This window comes from Chaetura pelagica, unplaced genomic scaffold (assembly GCF_000747805.2).
Source record: "Chaetura pelagica isolate M959 unplaced genomic scaffold, ChaPel_1.0 scaffold147, whole genome shotgun sequence".
In the NCBI taxonomy this organism is placed as follows: domain Eukaryota; kingdom Metazoa; phylum Chordata; class Aves; order Apodiformes; family Apodidae; genus Chaetura; species Chaetura pelagica.
The window spans coordinates 4,245,568-4,266,613 of NW_009954194.1; the positions used below are offsets into that span (position 1 = coordinate 4,245,568).

General features: G+C 36.6%; 1 protein-coding gene across 1 annotated transcript in view; it reads right to left on the bottom strand.

Moving 5' to 3' along the window:
- The window catches only part of JAKMIP1 (janus kinase and microtubule interacting protein 1), a 72,600-nt gene extending 51,853 nt beyond the window's left edge, over positions 1 to 20,747 (bottom strand). Inside the window, exons 1-4 of the mRNA XM_010003112.1 lie at positions 20,619 to 20,747; positions 14,619 to 15,113; positions 2,891 to 3,100; positions 2,142 to 2,261 (exon numbers count right to left, since the gene is read on the bottom strand). Of these exons, the coding sequence (XP_010001414.1) occupies positions 2,142 to 2,261; positions 2,891 to 3,100; positions 14,619 to 15,113; positions 20,619 to 20,747 (954 nt within the window). The remainder of the gene's footprint in view (positions 1 to 2,141; positions 2,262 to 2,890; positions 3,101 to 14,618; positions 15,114 to 20,618) is intronic.
- Positions 20,748 to 21,046: the final 299 nt, after the last annotated feature.

The window sequence follows — 21,046 nt, forward strand, 5'->3', positions numbered from 1 at the left end:
CTTCAGTTTATTCTTGTAGGAAAGAAGAAATACGTGTGTTTTCACTTGCCTTCTTCCTTCACTCAGAAAGTTTAGTTCATCTGATATAGAGTAATGCTGAACCAAGGACTACAGGAGTCCAAAGCAGTAAGAAATAGCATTTTTGTACAGTCTACAAAAACACTAGAACTGTTCACTGGATTTTGCTCTGGGAAAACACTTATGAAGACCCATAAAAGCAATTTATTGATAAATTATTCTTGTTGTATATAAGCTTCTTGTAAGTATCTAGGTCTCTAGGGGAGTCATTTTCACTATCACTTAGAAGGAGCAAACCCTTCCCTCTCTACTTTAAAAACCCTATAACCAATGTGTAATTAGAGCAATGAGAAAGTCAGCCAGAGGGCACAGATTCAATCTCAGCATTCTGCTGACATTTTCAAGCTGCTCAATTTTGTTCCTGTGGTTTTATGATGTTAGACAATTATGCGAAGCAAATTACTGCCTTTTCTTACACTTGTGTATATTCAACATTTCAGTGATTATTAATCCTTGACTTGTTTGTAAAAAATCTGGTTGTTTCTAATAAAAAGATTTTCCAATCTATTGTGCCTTAACTAGAAATGAGAAAGAGATAATCTTTCTCCTGAGATATTTTCATGGAGCATTTTGTTTTCTGTTTCATTTTCAGGGGAAAATTATTTTTCAAAGTGCTTAATTATATAACCTTACTGATATTACAGGTTTTATAAATTATTTATTGTCTCACAATATGCCAAAACCTTCTCCACATCTTTTCCAAAATATATTTCTTATGCCTCTTGGTCAAGCATCAGGAAGAGCCTTTGACTGAGTCAGACATGCCCTCCACCTAGAGGGACACTGATGCTGCAGTACTTCACCATTCTTCAAGGATGTTGTGAATTACTTATGTCCACAGAAAATATTAGGAGGCTAAATTATCTTGCCTTTATATAATGTAATATTGAAAAAAATATTTCAAGATGTTCTTGAGAGTATAGAGCAGAGAAAAGCAACTGTTACAGTAAAAGTGGAGAAAAAACCCCAAAACAAAAAACATTCAGCACACAAAGACAAGTAGGAAAAACACTGAACTGAACCCAGGCTAAAACACATGTTCTTCTTACACTAAAAAACTTAATTTTTTAATGAGGAATCAGTTTTATCATATAAAAGGGCAGATTAGACTATGCAGCTAATTAAAGAGGGAAAGTTTAAAGAAAAATATATCATTATGTTCTCAATTCATACCATTTTACTCTAGCATGGTTCAATTGACTTCACTAATCTAGATTAGCCAAGATGTTGGACAAAAAAACGTTTCAAAAATTAGCTCGTCCAATAATCATTGAGATGCTGTAACTAAATGAAGTCCTTTTATCACAAAACTAAGCCTTCAGATCACAACATGAAGGGCTAAGCCTGAAAAAGCAGGGAGGAAGATGTCAAGCTTCACTCACCCACAGGACTGGCACGTGCCAAGAGCGCCCTCCCCTTCTGCCCTCACCGTACGTAACAGCATTGTTTTAGTCAGATACAATTCTTATTGTTAAAACTCACCTCCCATTTCAGTCAATGGGAGTTTTCCCGTTAACCTCCATATAAGCAATTAAGTAGTGATGCAGGCTAATAAAATTCATTCTCAAAATTCTTGTCATATCTTTTCTAAGTTGCTTTCACTCTCCAAGGATAATTTCACCTACTTAAGAGATTCCCCTTGATAAATGGCAGATTTTTCATCTCCAGCATGAGAAAGGTTTTTGAACACCTAGCTAGCATAAGCACATCACAAAAGCAATGTCAGACTTCAAAAAGATTAATAGAGTAAATAAAGTGCATAGATTGTGTATGTTTTACACAGCATCATTACACAGTGCTACAAGCAAGCTACCAGTCAATTTGCTTACAATGACCCCAAAATAAATTTATAAAGCTCTGTTTTTCCAGAACAAGACAGATTCCATCTATGTCATTTATGGTAACAGAGCAAATTTCTATAGAAATCTCTATTTAGATTAAATCCATTGAGGCCAGCCAGGACTAATTTGTAAATTATTTATAACACTGACTTTCCAACATTAAATCTTTTACCATAAAGATGCCCTCCCAGTCACCATCTGCGTTATTACTAATTAATTTACCAGTTCATTTCTTTCATCTGCTAAGAGAGTATTTCTGTCTTCCAGCTTCCTTATTACAGCATTCAGTTCAGCGATTTTTAACTGAAATCTCCGCACATCTCGTTCATCCAAATGCTGCTCCTTTACATCAAAAACATATAGATTTATAAAATTACCTTCTAAAAAATATTTCACTATCCATTTATTTAATATCATGGTTTAGCAAGTGAACTGTGGAAATTTAAGATAACTCTACATCAATGTCTGGAAAAATTAATTTCATTAACTGAAACACTGAACAATAACATCTTGTGGAAATGCTACATGATATATTACATTAGAAGGGTCTGCTTGTGGGAAGTAAAGGTTTATCAATTTTTTTAAAAAAAAGCTATGACTGGTTCCTTCTCACCAGGTTTTTTACTATCAGCTATATATTAAAAAATCTACTGCATAGGACACAAATTCAAATCACATGCTAAAGTTTTTGAAAATTGTATCTATTTACAATTGGGTAAAAGAATGCCTACAGTTCTGAAATAAGCAGCTAAGAAAATACTGGGGTTCACAGCTGAAGTTCACAATATAAATTCCAAAACTTCTACATCTACATACTTTTTCTACATTCTTTGAAGTAGCACAGTGCAGTGCTGGGCCAGTTACCATGAATTAGTCCTTCTAGTATTATAAAAGTAACCACAAAACCACGGTGAACACCCAGGCAGCAATTATCCTCTGTTGGGCATTTGAAGAACACACAATTTTCTTACCGGGCTTCCCATCAGTTCGGTGATATCTCCCACTCCTGCAGGAAGCTCTCTCTTAGGACTGCCGTGGTATCGTTCTGCCTCCTTCACTTGGACAAGCTGTTCATCCAAAGCTTCTTTCTGAAGGAGCAGTTTCTGTGTATGGCCTGCCTGGACACCAAGGTCTTTCTCCAGAGCTAAAATCACTCTGTCTTTGCCTTTTATCTCATCCATCTAGAGAGAAAAAAAAACAAGAAGGAAGCTTCTGGAACATCTCCAAGTGTACACTGCATGCATATCCACAGACTTGCAAAAAACAAAGCTCTGTTTCTCTCAGGATTACACCAAGATCCAAACTGTGCCAAACTGTTGCTAAAAAGAGGGTATAGCTCTTCTGAAGCCTTCTCCCCTTCCCTTAAAAAAGTTTCAGCCTTTACTTGATCATGAGGTCGTTCAGTGTGGTCTCAACTCAAAAGACAAACCAAAATAGATACCAACATACACTGAAACAAAATACATAGCTCCTGAAATCATCCACTTCATCTGAGGGTACACACTTGTATAGCAGAAGAAAAATCTCCCTTCACTACGCTTCAGAGAAACAAAGGGCTAGTACAAGCCAAAACACACTGTTTAAAACTGACCTGGAATTTGTTTCAAAGCTTGAGCCATACACATTTGCTCCAGGTTGAATCCGTCTTTACCAGTGAAAATCACATGCGGCCAATCTCTTCACAGACATTTAAAAATCAATAGCATATTGATTTTAAACACACATTTAAACTTAAGATCTTCAGCATATCTATGTATTTTAAGTGCCCTTGCTATATGATTCAAATGAGGACTAGTCTTTGTGTAGAAGGAAAAAAAAAGCAAATGCAGATATAACATTAGAATAAAGTGTAGGAAGAAATATTTCTTAAACACCGTCTCTGGTTACTGAACTGTGTTGTTCATACACCTCAGTACCAAATGAAGCATACTGCTAGCTGTGATCTATTGCAGCTCCCATAGGATTTGCCCATTGCAGCATCAGTGTTAAATTCACTTTGGTAGTACTACTAGAGGAAGTGACAATGTGCACCAGTTACTATAGAAACAGATTTCTTAGCAAGAATGTTAACTATTAGCAATATATTCATTGGAACTCTGCTGTATCTCCTTAGGTTTACTGAATTGTTGTCTTGGCCAACATAAACCCATGGACTTTTGGAAATAAAACTACTGTAGTATCATTGAAAAAAAAAAACAACTAAAATTAGGAACTTTTAAAATTATACATTTATTGTTTATCATAACTCTACAGCCATAGAACTACTTGTGTTAAGTTACACCACCAAAAAGAAAAAAAAAATGAATTGTTGCACCTGAGTGCAAGGAGACAAGCTGGCTGAATCAATTCAAGTCATGATTGGTCAGATTTGAAGTGAATAAACCGGACTAAACTACTTCTACGTTTCAACTGGAACTAATGGAGACTTGTTCTGACAGATTTCTCGATTTCTTCCCTGATTTGGGAAGGTCATTGGGTCTCAATTAATCCAGAACATAGGTATAATACTTCCCAGTATGTTAATTCAGATTTGCAAGACTTTCAAGTATGACAAAAAGGAATTGCAGGGAAAGAATCCAGTTTTTATTAATGGAAGAACTTGCAACATGCAGGATTTCAGAGGGACTGTGCAGTGGGCAGCAATGACAAAAATTAAGCAGCTGCCTCATTCACTCAATACTATCTGTCATGAAGACTGATCTATCAGGCACCTCTTAGGAGGAAAAAATGCAGTGTAACTAAATACTGTGGACAAAGTTTCACTTTCAATTACACAGGTGGTCACACTGAACATCTATGTAATTGAGAAAGAAAATTGGCCATGCATGGCATACATTTAACAACGAAGAACCAAGGTTACATAGGCAGTCTTGATTTTAGTTCCCCAGTTAGCAGCACTATTCATGCTCCTCATATGCTCACAACTCAAAGTGTAAATGGAATGACATAGGTATTGAAGTTGGAAGAAAAAAGCAAGTAACAATCTCCATAGAGATTGCTACTTGCTGAACTGCAGCAGAACAGATTGTTTGAAGCAGATGTGACCAGTGAAAACATGCCTATGTCATCATTCTTCACACACTCTTCATAGAACAAAGCACACAAGCTCACACACATTAGAAAGAAATGCCATGAAAGAGTATGGCTTTGGAGAGAGAAAAACTTTCAGAAAAAAAGAAACACCCTGTGTTTCAGTCAAATAGAAAAATCTTTGAGACACTGGTATTAACTCAGAGTAGCTGTATAATAGTAACAGCTGCACATCCTTTTTTCTTTCATTTTTCTTTTTTAAGTTACTAGTAGGCACTTGAGAATCTGTTACTCATGTAAACATATGCATGTGTGCACACACAAAAACACTGAGAACTGCAACAACACATTTTTTTATACGCCTAAACCAGCAGAAATAAGAATTTCTAAGCAACTAACTTGTTAAAAGTTGATAAAGATTAACAGAACTGCAGCAGTGATGCCTCTACCATAAGTTCTGTTTCAGAAGCCTGGAACACCATACAATTTTTCCTCAAGAGGACAGTTAATCCTTTGATTTCTCCAGTGTAACTGCATCAACACAGTCACTGCCTCAATTTTCTTAAATCTATCCCAAAGCCTGACCCAAAGATTCATCATCTTTCTTCAGACTTGCATACTACAGAGGAAACTTATTCATCTTCTCTGTCTGCTTTTTGACAGAGGATAGAAATCCCTCCAGAGAGGGGAAAAAATAGGATGAGAAATATTTTAAATGGATGCCATATCCCTCAGTTTATGCGGGAGAGATGGCAAGTCAAGGGGCAGACAGGTGAAGAAAGAGAAGGAACAAGGCCAGGGAAAGGAGAGATATGGTTTAGGTTTAAACTGAACATAAACTGACAGTTGGGCAAGAAAGGTAAACCACCCCAAAAGACTTCAGTTTAGGCTTAGCTCTACATATTCTAATAGTTGGAAAAGCTCACACAAAATCTACTCTTTTCTCAAATTCTAGCCACATTTAGTTACACAATGAAAAAAAGTTGTCAGCAAAAAGGAAAACAGCCTTATGTAATTCGGGCTTTTCTTCTGATAAGAAGAGGAGTACCTTCCATTAGGTAAATGAAAATCAACCTGGATTAATCTGGGTTCCCCACTGCTTGCTACTTTGATCAAATATATGCTGTGGAAGCAACACTGTCACAGCCACGATTTTCTAGGAATCCATGCTTTCTAAAAGAGAAGGAACACTTTTTATTAAACCAAGTGAAAGCTTTGGACAAAAACAAGCTTTCATATGCAGAAGCCCTTCAGTGGATTAAGTTGTATGCTTAAAAGCCTGTCAAGTCTTACACCTAGGTAAGTTTGTTTTTCCCATAAATGTTTTGGTCTCTCTCAATATATATACATATGATATGTACATGTGTACCTACACACGGTGCACAAATGCATGTGTATATATGTATACACATACAAACACACACCTTTCAGATTTTTTCCAACTGTCATTTATGATTACTGTAGACAAGGTGAACATCACTGGCTTTTATGATATTAAGTGAAGTAACAATTAGGGGTCCCCTCACAACCTCTGAAGTGTAAAGGTTTAACCCTGTATTCTATTACTACAATGTTCATTCACCAGACAGCATCCAGAATTTGTTACTTTACCATGCATAGTGTTTCTTCCTTTTTCATGCTTTCAATATTTGTTTCCTGTCACTAGGGAGCCATTCCCAAGCTACTCATCACTTACATATATAAAATAGTAATCTCTCAGGGGCAATTTGATTACATCTAATGATCCTTTTTGCTATCAGCTCTAAAAGCCATACACACAGGCAGACTTTTACCTGAGTTCTTGTATCATGCCTTAGTCATTGCAGCATTCTCCTTTCTGACCTTAAATGCAGTCCTCCCCTCTCACCATCCAATGTGAATACTTCTGTTAATGAAGCTTTTTTCACAAAAAACTCATCTCTGGATTCTCTAAGCTTTTTTTCTTTTTACTATATCAAACAACAGCAACAACACCACAAACCATTCTCACTGTCAAAGACATTCCCAGCCTAACTGGAGTCTGTTCATACCTTATCTAATATTAGGGTGCTATGTCCCTTCCCTAGTATCAGCTTGTCCAATGTGAAGTCATGCATTTTCATGTCTCTTCCATGCCACTGTTCCTACATGAAGGGATGCTCCAGAAATATTATTTTAATTCTCTGACTGACCCTCCTCAAATTCCACTTGTTTCTGTCCTTTTCCATGACACCTCTAAAATACAGAAGGAAAGTACGAAAAAAATGGAAATACTTAGAAATTACACTGTTGAGATCACAATCTATTGTCTGGTCATCAAACAGGATACCTGAACTAACAAGTTCCTAAGAACCTCAGACACAGGAAACACATTCTAGAAATCCAGGAGTTTCTATTGGAAGTGATGCAGGTATGTCAAGGCCAGCACTGAGCTGAAGATAATAAACCTGGATAGATAACATCTCACTCGACGATTCATGACAGGACTCTGAGCAAGTAGATGCCCTTCCAACATGCTCCTCAACTCCTCAAAACACTGTTTTGCATGGATTTTAAAGCATTTTAGAACAACCGTGTTTGTTTATGCAATTAATCATGGTACAATTCAGTATGAAAAGTCTTGATACAAAGGCAGTGGAAAAACATGAGGTTAGCACACATTTTCAGGTACATGTTTTGAGAAGAAAAGTAGCAGAAATACACTCCCAAAGAGGATTTTAACGAAAACAGGATCATCCACAAGCAGCCATGGAAGGAAATTACTGATAAACCACCTTGGATAGCACAAGCAACTCTGGAGCTCTTGGTTAAAATCACAGCTTTCTAAAAGTATCATTTCTTAATTAAGGGGTTTTGTGCTGTGAAATGTTGGGTGCTGAACACAGCAATTACCTGCATCGTATCAATGAAGAGCTAGCATTTATAGCCTCTCTCAAAACTACACACTTTCCTAAGTACAGGTATCTAACCACCTCCTAATAACTCAGAGAAATTATCAGAAATAAGTGTTTTAACAATATTTATCAAACATGAAAGAGAACCAAGCCAGCCACTGGAAAAAGCATCCCCCAGCCAATTATCCCACACTTCAATAGCTACAGTGAAAAAAAGGCAGAGACTTCTGGGGGAACTTTAGCCTCTCACAAAGTTGAAAGAGAAATTCCCAGGGATTTAAAAGCAAGATCTATCAGAGCAGTGACATACTCAGTTTTCAAAGTGGAAAAAGCCAGCTGCTGCACTGCCAAGTGCAAGACCTTCCTCTTCACCCATCCTTATCAAAGTTAGCTCCTAGCCAACTGCAGAACAAAATTCTGCAGTGCTTTTCTCCAGAAGAAATTTAATTAATTAATCCTTATACCAAAAAGTTGACACTCAAAAGAAGGATGTCTTAACTGAAGGATTGCTAGTTACTGGAAGAAAACAAAAAGGAGATGCTACTCAAATAAACAGTTAAATATAGAAATAAATGGAATTAACACATTTTACATTTACAAAGGGATACCAAGACCTAACAATGATATTCCAAGCTGGAAACGAATCTGGAGTCAGGAATGAAAATATTCCTGCATTGTACATGGCATTCTTTACACCAGCCATGACTGCCCATTAAGAGGAAGAAAACATGTCAGCCATCCAGTGCAGGAGTAAGGTCATAAACACAGGTAGATGGGACTTATTCTTAATACAATGTGTAATTTTTCTAAACCAATAGCTTTTCCCACATATTTTTTTAAGTGTGTAAATCTTATAGGGAAGGCATATATTAAAAGTTTTTATAAAATATACAAGAAACACCGTAGAAGCAGACAATTCCAGAACTTACTGACAGGTTTCTTGCATCTTTCTCCAAAGCACTTTGCATTCCTATAGCTGACTCCACCCTCTACTACTGGGTAACTCCTGCTACCTACTACAAATGTTCACTGACAGAGCTATAATGAACAAACAGCCAAAAAGATCGAAAATGTAGAACTAAGTAATCCAAATTAAAGACGTTTTTGTCCAGGTGCCACATCATAGATAACTTTCATATTTTCAAAAGAGATACAGAAGTCAGATTTGTGACCTATGTACCATAACACAATCCTTAGAAAATACTAAGAATAAACACAAAACGCTGAGCCTGCACTGTAACAAACTTTCATTAGATCTGATAGATTCAGGGAAAAACAAGCCCCCAGTGGAACACTGCCCTGTTAGCTCCTGAGAGGACAAGCATAAATCTTGAGGATGGAAAGCAAAGTATTATTTGCAGGTCTAAAATACTGGAGTTGGTGGAAAGGCCTTTGCTGGAGATTAGCCTTGGAATGCAGCTGAAACATGCGTCTCAAACAGATGGCAAAATCCAGAGAAGCAGCCTACAATTTGATATCAGCAGCTGTGTGTGTTACACCCGCGGGTTTAAGAGGCTAATAAGAAACATGCTACAGAAGGCTCTACCCAACCGTGTACAACTGCACACACTCGGACAACTCAAAACCCAGCTTTCCAGTCTCAAAATTCAAGATTTTGATCAGGAAACAAAACTCAGGCATATATGCCACTGCAAAAGTGAAGTCAAGCCATGCCTCGTCCTTCTTCTCAGGGCAGCAAAGGATAATGGAAAGCCTCTGGCAGCAGCCAACTGTCCCTCTGCCCCAGAATTTTCAGAGACAAAAGATCTCTTCATTGCCCCCACAACTGAATGTAACCTAAACATTCAGATTTCATGGTCTTAAAATGGCAGTATCCTTGTTATTAGAATACGTAAGAGAGTGAATGTTATTAGAAAACAGTTCCCTCCACTGCAAAGAATGTAGCTTTTGGATTTTAGTGGAGTATTTAATTTTTGTTACTGCTGCTTTTCACTTTTTACCAAAAAAATAATTGCTGAATCTCTTGGAAGGCAAAATAATTTTATTTGGTCATCTATATTTTATCCCTAAAAACTGAAGGAACTAGCACATTTTAACAACTTTCTAAACTACTAAGATGAAGAAATGGAATGTACCATCCCCAAATATGTGGATGATATCAAATTGAGGGAGCTGTTGCTACACTAAAAGATAGGAAGACGATTCAGAGGGAGTCAGACATATTGGAGAAATGAATCAAAAAAGCCTCAAAAAGTTTGCTGAAGACAGATACCATGTCCTGCCCCTGGGAGGGTTTAAATTCCTGGAACAGAGAAGGCTGGACACCAATTGAAGCTGTCAGTTCTGCAAGGGGGAGAAGGAAAAAAGAAAAGGAAAAAAAAAAGTTGGATATGGGTCAAGGGTCAGTGGTGAGAGCTTGAAATGATTGAAGTTAACTTGATCCTGAACCAAGTCAAGAGGAATGTAGCCAGGACAGAGAAGTGATATATCCTTTTATTAAGCAGTTGTGAAAACACAGCAGGAGCAGCAGATAGTTTTGCTCACCTCGCCCCCCCAGCACAAATGAAAGACCTTAACAAACTGGCACAAGCACCATAAAACTGGAGGAAGGCCAGTAAGAGCACTAAGGGGCTCCAGCATACAGCATTCAAGGAATGGATGAGGGAGCTGGGCTTGCTCTGCCAGCCAAACGGAAGACTGTGGGACACATGACAAGTGCCAAGACCTGTTCAGTTATCTAACGGGAACACAGGGATGAGCAAGGCAGACATTTCTCAGAGGTGCACAGCAGAAAGACCAGGGTACCAATCACAGGTTACAGAAAGAGGAAAAAGACATTTCCCAATCACTAGGCATCAGGGCAGATTGTTGCAGAAACTGTTATCTCCATCTTCAAAGGCTTTCAAATCAGACTGAAGAGGCCCAGAGCAACATGATCCAACCTACAAGGCAGCTCCGCTTCAAACAGGACATTGGACAGGATGACCTTGAGAGAACCTTCACCATCAACATTTCTCCATGACTGTATGATACTCCAGTTCCCACAGGAAACACTATGCTAAGTATACACTATGGACTTGCACATTAAGAGCTGTGCAGGGTTAGAAATACAAACAAGTGAAGGATTTGAGTTGAAATTTGCTTTTGTCCTGAACCGGAAAAAACTAATTCTTAATTCTGAAAAGACGACACCTTCAGTCTTTCAGGAGCCTTCACTTAAATAATGAGATTCAGTGTTATACACAACTGAAATAATATTTTTTAAAGTCACTATATAAAAAGTACATAAATATATGAAATAAGAGGGGTTTTCCCTTGAACAGAATTTTCAATGAAATTCCCTTGATTTTTACCATTAAAAACTACTTAATCTATTAGTTTGAATTATAATCTTCCAGGTCCTACATTACATACGCTTGGCAAACACCAAACAGAAGAGTTCTGTATTAGAATGGGTTTTTAATTTAAGTAGATAATTTGGACTAAGGAAAGTAAGGGCACAAATAGTGCATCTATCTTCACAAAACATGGCTGATCAGGAACTTGGAAAAATCGCATTTAACACAAATTTATTTTTCTTGGATTCTATTAACAGCAAAACGATTATTCTTTTTTTCTTGCAAGTATGAATCTGCAGCAACGTCACATTTCTTTTTAGACAACTTTTATGAGATTATTTGATTATATAATTGAATTTAGCAAGAAATGTAGTGTACTATGTGCCCCTTAAATACAGATCTCAGTGTACATTAATAAAATCAGAATATTTTACAGTGATTTTGTGATTAAGAAGACTGGGGCTATTTTACATAAAAGTGAAATAAGTATTTCAATTCTTTTTAATCCAAGCTGTTTAGGAATATTTAAGAAGATCATATGTGCAAAGATTTTATCAAGGTGGAATCACATTTATCTATAAAACAGGTGAAGGTTTTGGTGTTAAAGACATTTCCAATAGAGGAAATTATACTTATTAGAACTCTACATCACAAAATACAGGATGCAAGTATCATTTATTTATTCCAGATTTTAAATATCATGCATATATAAGTGTCTGACAAAATTAACAGGTTCCTTCTTATTCAAGAAAAAACATAAATTAATAAATCAGTGATGACATAATTCAATAGATTTTCAGTGGCTGGGTTTTTTATACGTATTTTCCATGGTAATCACTTTATAGTATCCATCAGTCTTACCCCTGCAAGAAGAGTACCTAGAAAAATGAGCCTCACAGAGTAAGGGCCTTCTTAAAAACAGTGATATTTGTACAATACAAGCACAGCTATTTATGCACACAATGTAAATGTACCCAGATATTCATAGACAACAGATTTTACTTTTTTCCTTCCTCATGACTTTTTTTTTTTCCCAGGAAGCCAAAACAATGCAAGAATTTATTCAAATTCAGCACAGGTATTCGAATAATTAGTAAAAATAATTAAATTATTGTTATTTGTTTTATCTTAAATATCTATATAAAATACATCTGCACAACTGACCTGTGATCTAAAATGCAAATAAATCAACCAAGTCTGACAAGATGATCAGACACTGAATCCTGAATTACTCTATCTGAATTTGAATTACACTATGAGCAGCACATTTAGGCCCTTGATACCAAAGATGCTGATTTCTTAATAGTGCCATAAAACACAGCACACATACAAAAAAGCACATTAATTGAAGCTCAGTTATAGAACTGAGCTAATATTAATAACACTGCCTGCCACGTCCTTGCCATTTCATCCCACCAGGGTAGGAACTAAACTGAGTAACCCAAATCTGCAGCTGATATGGGTAATCTGAAATTGTAGGCAAGCATACCCTGCACTAATTAAAATGGGGGGGAGAGAAAGCAGGGGAATATCCTGATGATCTGATTCTGTAATCCCACTTGCTCTCCCAGAGGAAGAGAACAGTGACTAGGAGCTCTGCAGTATTTTTTACCTCGACCCAGATTTAAAGAGTGCACTATGCAATAAAAAAATACTTAAATTGCTATGAATCTCTAGAAAAAATACCTCACTTTCATAAAAACAAAACATATAATTTAATGAAAAAAATTGGAATTAATTATGTGAATGGAGTCAAGGCACTACAAGACAACATCAGGCTCCAGATGCCTTCAGGCTTCCCTATACTTCCCCTGAGGGGGGAGATGATGTGAACACTGCCAGTGAAAGCCCCCAAGATTGACACCAGGCTTCCTCCGGGGCTGGGAGAGGGTAACAGGAGTTACCTGCACATTCTCCCAGCACAGTCATCTTTTTAGATGTACAGAAGCCCAGCAAAGCTCCAATTATAATTTTGATTTAATTCTTCATATTGCAGCAGGCTGAAAGCATCCACTCTTGAGATAGAAAAGTGGCTCCTTTATGATAAGCCCCAGAGATATGGCATAGATGTGTTTACTGGGGCAATCTGGGAAAGGAGAACTTAGGGTGCTTCACCTCACTACTTCCTGGGTTGGAGAAGGTTAAATTTAACCAGAAACTGTTCTCTAAAACAAACAAAAAAATACAAAAAACCGAAATAACCACAAACAACAAACAAAACACAAAAAAAACCCCAAAAACACTTCTCTCCTCTTTAAGACATGTTAAAATAAACTGTAGTTCGTAGACAGAATTTTAAATTACTACAGTTATAATATGGAGGAAAATGTGAAAGAAACTGCTTACAGAAACCTCATGTTGTCAGTCTTTGCAATGGTCTTTAATTAACCAAGGTAATGATACCCCTGAGAAATGATCAACCTCCAGTTTCTTTAAAGCATAAACATTAACTGCATTAAAAGCTTTCCTTGTCTCAGAAAGAAAATCACCATCATTAAACACATGGTACACACTTTTAGCTACCCCTCACCATCATTTTTCTCAAGGAATGCAAGAAATAAAGAGTAAACACGAACCTATACAATGTTTTTTAAGACAACTGATGTTTCATTCCAGTCTGTACTAATTGATATATGGTAACAATTATGGTTATAATAGTTTTAGATATATTTGCATAGCTATTGTACTTCTAGTTCAGACAGATTAACAGATACATGGAAAATACCATGGTATGAAACAGAACTTTTGTTTTATGATGAACTCTTTAAATGCACTACTGTGAACAACCCATCTTAGATTCTACACATTTTACAAAGCTGCATAATACAAAATATTTGGGGCACCTATTTTTGGGAAATATTGTCTTTTTTTTTATTTTATACAAACAGCATAGTTTGCCATCTGTGCTGAAGTCCTAGGGTTTATGAAGTGTGAAAAAAGCCTGCTGTCTTAGGCCCTAACTTTTCTGCTCCAATAGAAAAAACACAGAAATATAAAAAAATAAAAAAGGGCAGCAATGTTGGAAATCAAATGATGGACAATGACACAGAAGAAGCAAAGATGTCTTGGTTCAGTGCACTTGATTCCTCTAAGAATAAAAGCTCTCTAAAAAGTTAATTTTGTTACTTCACAAAGGGGTTTTGCATTGTCAAATGAGAAATGCCTGACTGTTTTGATAATGGGACTTCATAAGTTGAGCAGGTGGGAAAGAGAAAACCCATTTCTTTGATCTGTTGAAAAAATTTGTCCTAGAATGTCTTGGTTCACTCATACTCCAGTTCGTCAGCCATAAGGCTTTGGATTGAATTGGGCTAGCTAGGGGAGTCAAGGTTCATCTATGCTGTAAGGAAGAGAAAGCAGCCAAAATAGTGGCCTACTGTAATAACCAGCACTGCTGAAAGATGCCATTTCAAATGGCAGCGTGGTATTTTTGGGTACATACAGCAATATACTAATACCTGTTATAAATTGAAATAAGTATTTCTTAAAGAACTTACCAGCCTGCGGATCTCTCTCTCACATTCCCGCTTTATTCGATTAATTTCATCCTGATGGGATTGATAAGCCATGCGCAGGTCAGCAGCCTTCATTTTATCTGCTTGCATAATATTGTTCAAAGCTTCCTCAAGCTGCTTTTTGCCAGATTTCAGCTCCAAGATCTCCTGTTGCAGCTTCATCCTCTCAACATCGAAGGCCTTGCGAGCTTCCTCCTTCGTCTCGCTCAGCAGGGCTGTCTTCACTTTGTCAGCTGCCCCGTCCCGCAGGACATTGACTGTCGACTGCAAACGCTGGATTTCACCATCTTTGATCTTCACCATTCTCGCCACCTCCTGCTCATGCTGCCGGATCAGTAGCTCTCTGACACTCTGAAGTTCCTTCGTTTTCTCCTCATGGAGCTTGGCTTTCAGTTCAGAAACATAGGCAGTGTGCTTGTGCTGCTCCTGCTCCCTTTCTTGCTTAACCTCTTGGATTTTCTCTCTCAATTTACCCACCTGGAACATTCATACAAAACATTGATTAACAACTGCTACCACACTTTTAGAAGTCTTCATGAGAGCTTTTCCTAGAACATTATTAAAAACTCATCTTGAATATTCACAAGAATAGCATATCTGATGCTTCTCTCTCCAGTAAACAACTGGAGAACCAGGGCAAGAAAAAGGCCCTCTGTGTGTGCAGGGATCTGCGGTGGAGTTGTGCTACTGGCAACTAGTTGGGTAATAAAATATTCTGGGTAATAAAATAAAACTGAGCAGCATCCATTCTAGTTCTCTCCTTACCTCCTCCACCAATGACCCCAGATCACTCACATCCATAACCCCTCTACTGCACCCTACAGGCAGATGGAAAACAATCAAACAGAAAGAAAAGAGTTTGCATTTATGCTGGGAAGGAAATACTAGCAAACCTTCTAGTATTTGCAGTATAAAACTCCATGGATGCTCACAGTGACTTAGATATCCACATACATTCAATTAATTCAACCAAGCAGCTCTACCCCTGCTTTACAGACAAGGTGTGCAGACAGGCACAGACTTACCCAATTCACACACATATTGTCCTCAGTATTTAAGTCCCAAATCCTAAACCAGAATCCACTACTTGACCTAAGATACTTTCTGCTTATCAGGAGAAAGGAACTTTCCTTGAAGAAATATAGAGAAAAGCTGCTCTCACCAAAGGGCTGTTCTTGTCAGTAAGAACAATGGGAATAAAAGCTAAATTAAAGGAGCAGGGGGAAGAGAAAAAAAAGACTGATTTTTGACTTCTTAATTTCTTAGCTACTTTAATGGACTAGTCCTTACTACAAAAAGCCAAAAGAATTGGCCTTCTGAAAAATTGTCTATTAAATAGACTTTATAGCAGACACTCCAAAAGTGAGGCTCATCACAATCCCCAGACGCTTCAGAAAATACAGGCCAGTCACTCTAAGGGCTGTATGGGGAGTAGGGGAAAGGTCTTATAGCCTATTATAGTAATACTCACTGTGATGAAACCTCATTATAAAATGTTGATCAGCAGGCTTCATGGAAAGCAATGCTTTTTCCCAGTGGGATTACAAATTAATTCAGAAGAAAGGAAAAAAAAGGCTTTTATTCTCTGTTACAGCACACCAGCAAGGCCGGAATGTATTTCATCATGCTTAACGTCAGTAACATCTTTCTACTATCCCTGCCACAGAGACTGCCACAGTACGGACTCTACACGTGTACTTCTCATTTAAAGCAAAGTCAGAGGCAGAGATTGCAAAGACTTGTGTTTTATCCTTGAGTGGCAATGCAAACACACATACCAAAGTGTTTCGTGGTAAGAAGAGACTACTGAGCAGTAGGATGTTAGTCACTGCTACAATATTCCCAAACTGCTTGAATCTGTGTTATACAAAGCTGGGATATGTAGTCACACAATGCCTTTAATTCATGCTGAACTAAGCCAGAACTGCATTTTGTCTCATATTAGTGCAAAAAAACCCAGGAGATCTCTACTAATATTCAGATTATCCTTTACTATGAAGGTATAATTAAAACAAATCACTTTTTGTATGGTGCTGGATTCTACAGTCATAATAAAAGTAAAAGGTTAATTAAAAATCAATAATACTAACTCAGAAAAGGCCCAGAAACTTTCATTACTTCTTTTACTGAAAGGTTGGATCTAAAAAGGCACGTTTGTTTGTTTTAGGAAAATGGGATATCTTAACTCAAAAGCCTCAGATACAGCTCATCCAATGAATTCAATATTACTACTTCAAGTAAGTGTGACAATAAAAGGAGAGTGACATGTTCCTCGTCAAAACCGTAGCACTGTCAGTAGCATTTCCAGTGTTAACTTCACCTGCAGGGACAGCAAACTTTTCCTATGCAGAAGGTGTTACGGTCGTTTTATTTTCAACAATAACTTTGAGAATACACCAACTCAGACTTACGCTAGATTAAAATAAATAAATAGATATAAATAATATATAGACAGACAGATAAAGGAAACAGGCTGGAGCAGGAGAAGAAGGAGAAGTATCTACATTTTCATGTCCTTCCTGCACTCCCTCCATCCTTCTGTCCTGCACACTAATCAGATCTGTACATGTCTGGTGGCTTCCAGAGCAACCAACTGAATAAAAATAGTAGTATGGCATTTTCCCATATGCCTAAGTCTCCATTTCAAAATAAATCTAAACTTTAAAGCAATTTATCTTTTTTTAATTTCAGCACTGTTTTCATTTATGATTTTTGAATTAAGAAAGCTGTTCTGTTCATAGGCAGAACATGAAGCATAACCTAGAAATGAAGGCAATAAGGAACTAAAGTCAGGCAGCATACGACAGCACCAATAGAACTGGTATTTTCTGCCTTGCTAAATTAAATCACCAGTGCTGAGCAGAGGGTATGGATCACCTCCCTCCAACTGTTGCCAGCACCCCTCTGTATGTAGCCCAGGATACCTTCAGCCTTCCTTGCCACAAGGACATGCAGTTAACCTGGGTTCCAAATACATTATTTTCACCACTGCAAACAGCAGATTCACACACTCTTGTTTAACTCCACAGGGATTCTCCCATCACTAGAAAGGTTCTCTAATACTTTTTTACATTCAAAAGCAGAGTTCCATAATCTAACATGAATGGAATAGAAAGGACATATTCAGTAGCACTTCTTTACACTTTTTTGAAAATTGAAGTGATCATCTAAGTAAAAGGACAAATAAATTAAAAAAAAGAAAATGATTGGCAAATTATCTATCATACTGTGCTACTAAAAGTGGCTTCACTGAATTGCAGCAACATCTACAGCAATACCCTGAATTTTCTTTCCTGCAATGGAGTAGAGCAATTTCAAGGTCTTATTTAGGAAAGAAAAGATCAAAATCAACAGCTGTATTTAGAGTTCTTCCATACATACTGGCCATAACTCTTTTCCATATGACTTTTTTAATCCCTGGTAAATAAAGCTGTTTTGACAGTATGACATGCTATGCCTTTTCTTTTTTTTTTTTTTTTCTTTTTTTTTTTTTCTTTTTTTTTTTTTCTTTTTTTTTTTTTCTTTTTTTTTTTTTCTTTTTTTTTTTTTCTTTTTTTTTTTTTCTTTTTTTTTTTTTCTTTTTTTTTTTTTCTTTTTTTTTTTTTCTTTTTTTTTTTTTCTTTTTTTTTTTTTCTTTTTTTTTTTTTCTTTTTTTTTTTTTCTTTTTTTTTTTTCTTTTTAATTTAATATAGTGAAAACAGTTGGGGTTTTTCTACTTAAAAAGGAATCACTGTTACACACAGATTCAGCATCTGACATCAAAGCTCAAAAAAAAACCCCACAGAGAAATCTGGGAAAAGCATTGAGGACTTACAAAAACAACCTATAAAATTGTGAGGTGATACAGTGGCAACTGAGCTGAAAGATCTCTTTTACCTTAACTCCTAGATGTGTTCTGATCTCAACTCTGTAAATATATCACCAACAGCAGAATATGGATATTTAAATGCAATTGCAGAACTTGAGGAAGATGAAGCGATACTGACAGCAAACACTGTAACACCTTGCTCTCAGGAACAAAGTATTACCCAAAGTATTGGTAGACTATCCTCTAATGTTTGCTAACCATCTCAGTAGGAGTAGGCACTCTGTAATAACTTGTTCCTATATATTCACAGATCTCAGCATAGGCATGTATATAACTACTAGGCTGATTCACATTTTCTTGACTCTGACTGCCCAGACAACACTCATTCTCTGCAGTTTCTTGTGCTTACTGCACCAGACTGCATGGGTCAGTTAGAATGACTATAATTTCTATGCTCTGTCAATCATATCAGCATATCAGGGCTAAACTCTTCTTAGGTTCATGTAATCTTTTTGTAGACTTTTTTAGAATCTGAGTAATTTAGACACTCAAAATTAAGTCATTTTTCCATCCAAAGTATAAGATTACTTTACAATCATTTGCTCTTTTCAATGCAAATAAAAGATTATAATAAAATTCACATCTGTGTGTCTACATAAAATGTGATACAGAACAAAATAGGAGATAGAACTAAATAACTAAAAAGAAAAATTTATTAATGTAAGTGTGGTGTACCATCAGGTCACAAGTCTCCTAACAGAAGCACCAGGGCACTAAAAATTACAGTGAAATAATACAATTTATCATCTGGTAGATTCTATTTTAGAGAGTACCAGCTACTAGTAAATGACACAGTCTGTGGCTTTAAGGAGCAGAAGTACCTTGTGCCACTCTTGTTTTATAATTCTTTCTTTTTATATAAAAGAAGAGTGGGAGAAGTTGACTGAAGAAGATTATAGCAAAAAAATCTGACTTTTCTGCTCACTCATCAACTCTGCTGACCCTAAGAAATATGACTTTTTGCTTTAGTTTGTGAAGAAGAAGGATTTCCAAGGCAACACAAATTTGGCTGGCTGATGTATAATGTATCTATTGTATCAGTTGAACTAGAATTAAGGCTTTATAGTTTCTTCTGCTGCTGAAAGAAATAAATTCTGAAGATTATATTTTGGGAGAGGGGAGTTGTATTCTTTTTTAATTAAAATATGAAAAAGAAGACCATTCAAAGCTGAGTATCACACAAGGCTATTAAAGAAACTGGAACACAGAGGAATATTATTTTTTATGTCTTCCAACTTCTACACCAATATAAAGCAAGAAAGCTAGAACAAAGCTATGTTAAATAAAGTGAACAGGTTTTCACTGTGTATTTCTTCCACTGGTAAGACCTTGGGAATCTTGCAGCCACAATTTCACCAAACTCAGAAAAATCCATCTCGACATGGATTAATCTCCAGGACTGTTTTGTGCAAAGTCAAATGCACTAACAGAGATTAATAAAATAATAGAACAGAAATAACCTAATTGGTTTGCCCAACTTTTAAGCTACTGTAAAGAGATATAGAAAAGTAAATTCTAATCTTTATAAACATATGTGTACTTCATGAATGAAGCTGATTACTCAAATACATTTAGAACATGTGCTAAACAGACAAATATTTATGGATCTGTGCCATTAGCAAATGGATGCATCATTGAACAGCTCAGAGCACCAGCACACAAGAACCTCAGCAAATCAAATCAGGACCCCTACACAGATGACTTCCCATTAATTTGCATACTCCAAAGGCATTAAAGTGACCTGCTGTTAATATGGCGCCAATGTTTGACTTTGAAGACATTTCTTTTCACAATATACAGTCTTACGTGCTAAAATCAACTACAAAACTCCCTTGTTGCTTTTAGGTCACACCAAACTACTGCCATTTGTACTGCTGTGACTGCAAATTTCAGTGACTGGATGTCTTGCAATATTTATTTCCTTTGGCACATTATTAAAAATAGTTGGCACCAATTTCAGTTTGTCAGTGGTTCTTCTGATTTCACTAATTTGTCACATTTTTATTTTAATCTAACATATTTTAGTAGCAAGTTAGTTTGAAATTCAAGTTCTGCTGGTTTTTAACCATGCTACAATTACAAATAATGATCATAAAATACTGACAGAAAGATACCTTGCTTTTTTCTTGCTGAAATTCTATCTGGATGTTGGTTAGTTTACTTCGTAGCTCCTCATTAGCAGCTTGCAGGGCTTCAATCTCCATGTCAGATTTCTCTCCCTTGGCACGACCTTTCTTTGACATAATTATTCTTGAAGTTTAAAAGAAAATTTTGGCTCCACACTGAGCTTCCAGCTAGTGTCTTCTGCTTTTAGCATTTAAGACTCACATAGCCTTCAACAAAATCTTTCACACAAGTCTCTGCCATTGTGGGAGAAGTCTCTCATTTCCTGGAAGAAACAGAGTAGTGGGAACAGAATAAGGCTACAGAATCGACCAGAATCAAACATCAGACTTAACATCTAGTTTTAAAGCACACTAAAGATCTGTGTAGTATATATTATATTGCATAGTGTACCAGACTTTTAAATAAATATATCAGA